Source organism: Penaeus monodon, chromosome 25 (assembly GCF_015228065.2).
Source record: "Penaeus monodon isolate SGIC_2016 chromosome 25, NSTDA_Pmon_1, whole genome shotgun sequence".
Taxonomy (NCBI): domain Eukaryota; kingdom Metazoa; phylum Arthropoda; class Malacostraca; order Decapoda; family Penaeidae; genus Penaeus; species Penaeus monodon.
In genome coordinates this window covers 41,902,415-41,902,924 of record NC_051410.1, presented here as the reverse complement: position 1 = coordinate 41,902,924, position 510 = coordinate 41,902,415, and the positions used below count along the sequence as shown (strand labels likewise).

Genomic DNA, 510 nt, shown 5'->3' with positions numbered 1-510 from the left:
TTGGGTTAAAGCTGAGTTACCTTGATAGAGAAATCAGATTTTAAAAGCTTGGGGCTGTTATCCCAACTATATTTCTGTGTGAATGGGATTTAGTGAGACGTAAATATGGGAAAAAATAGTTGGTTCTGGTGGCAGATGAGTTTCCCTAGAATTTTCTTGTTTGGCACTAAAGCTTCATTTCTTTGTGTATCATTACTTGATATGTTATGAAATTAAGGGGAGCAGATGGAAAGTTTTAATCACATTTCTTTATATGATGATAAGATATGGGTGGAGGAACTGTGATATTTAGTGTTGATGATGTTTTCAGTATTACATTTTTTTCTTCTTGACAGATGGTGCAGTCCCTAGAACACAAATTCTCTCTTTTCTCAAGTGTAATTAGGGAGATGGCAGTTGTGGTTGCAACTCATTATTCCCAACATAGTCAAGGTGGGATAGATGTTTTTCATCATTACAGTGATGAAATAAGCTACAACCCTTGCTGCCTCATCCCAGATCACTACCTCC

The 510-nt window shown here is 36.7% G+C and overlaps 1 protein-coding gene across 1 annotated transcript in view; it reads left to right on the top strand.

Moving 5' to 3' along the window:
• LOC119589415 (VWFA and cache domain-containing protein 1-like) overlaps positions 1-510 on the top strand; it is a 30,393-nt gene that overhangs the window by 932 nt on the left and 28,951 nt on the right. The window contains exon 3 of the mRNA XM_037938025.1: positions 336-510. Coding sequence (XP_037793953.1) covers positions 336-510 — 175 coding nt within the window. The remainder of the gene's footprint in view (positions 1-335) is intronic.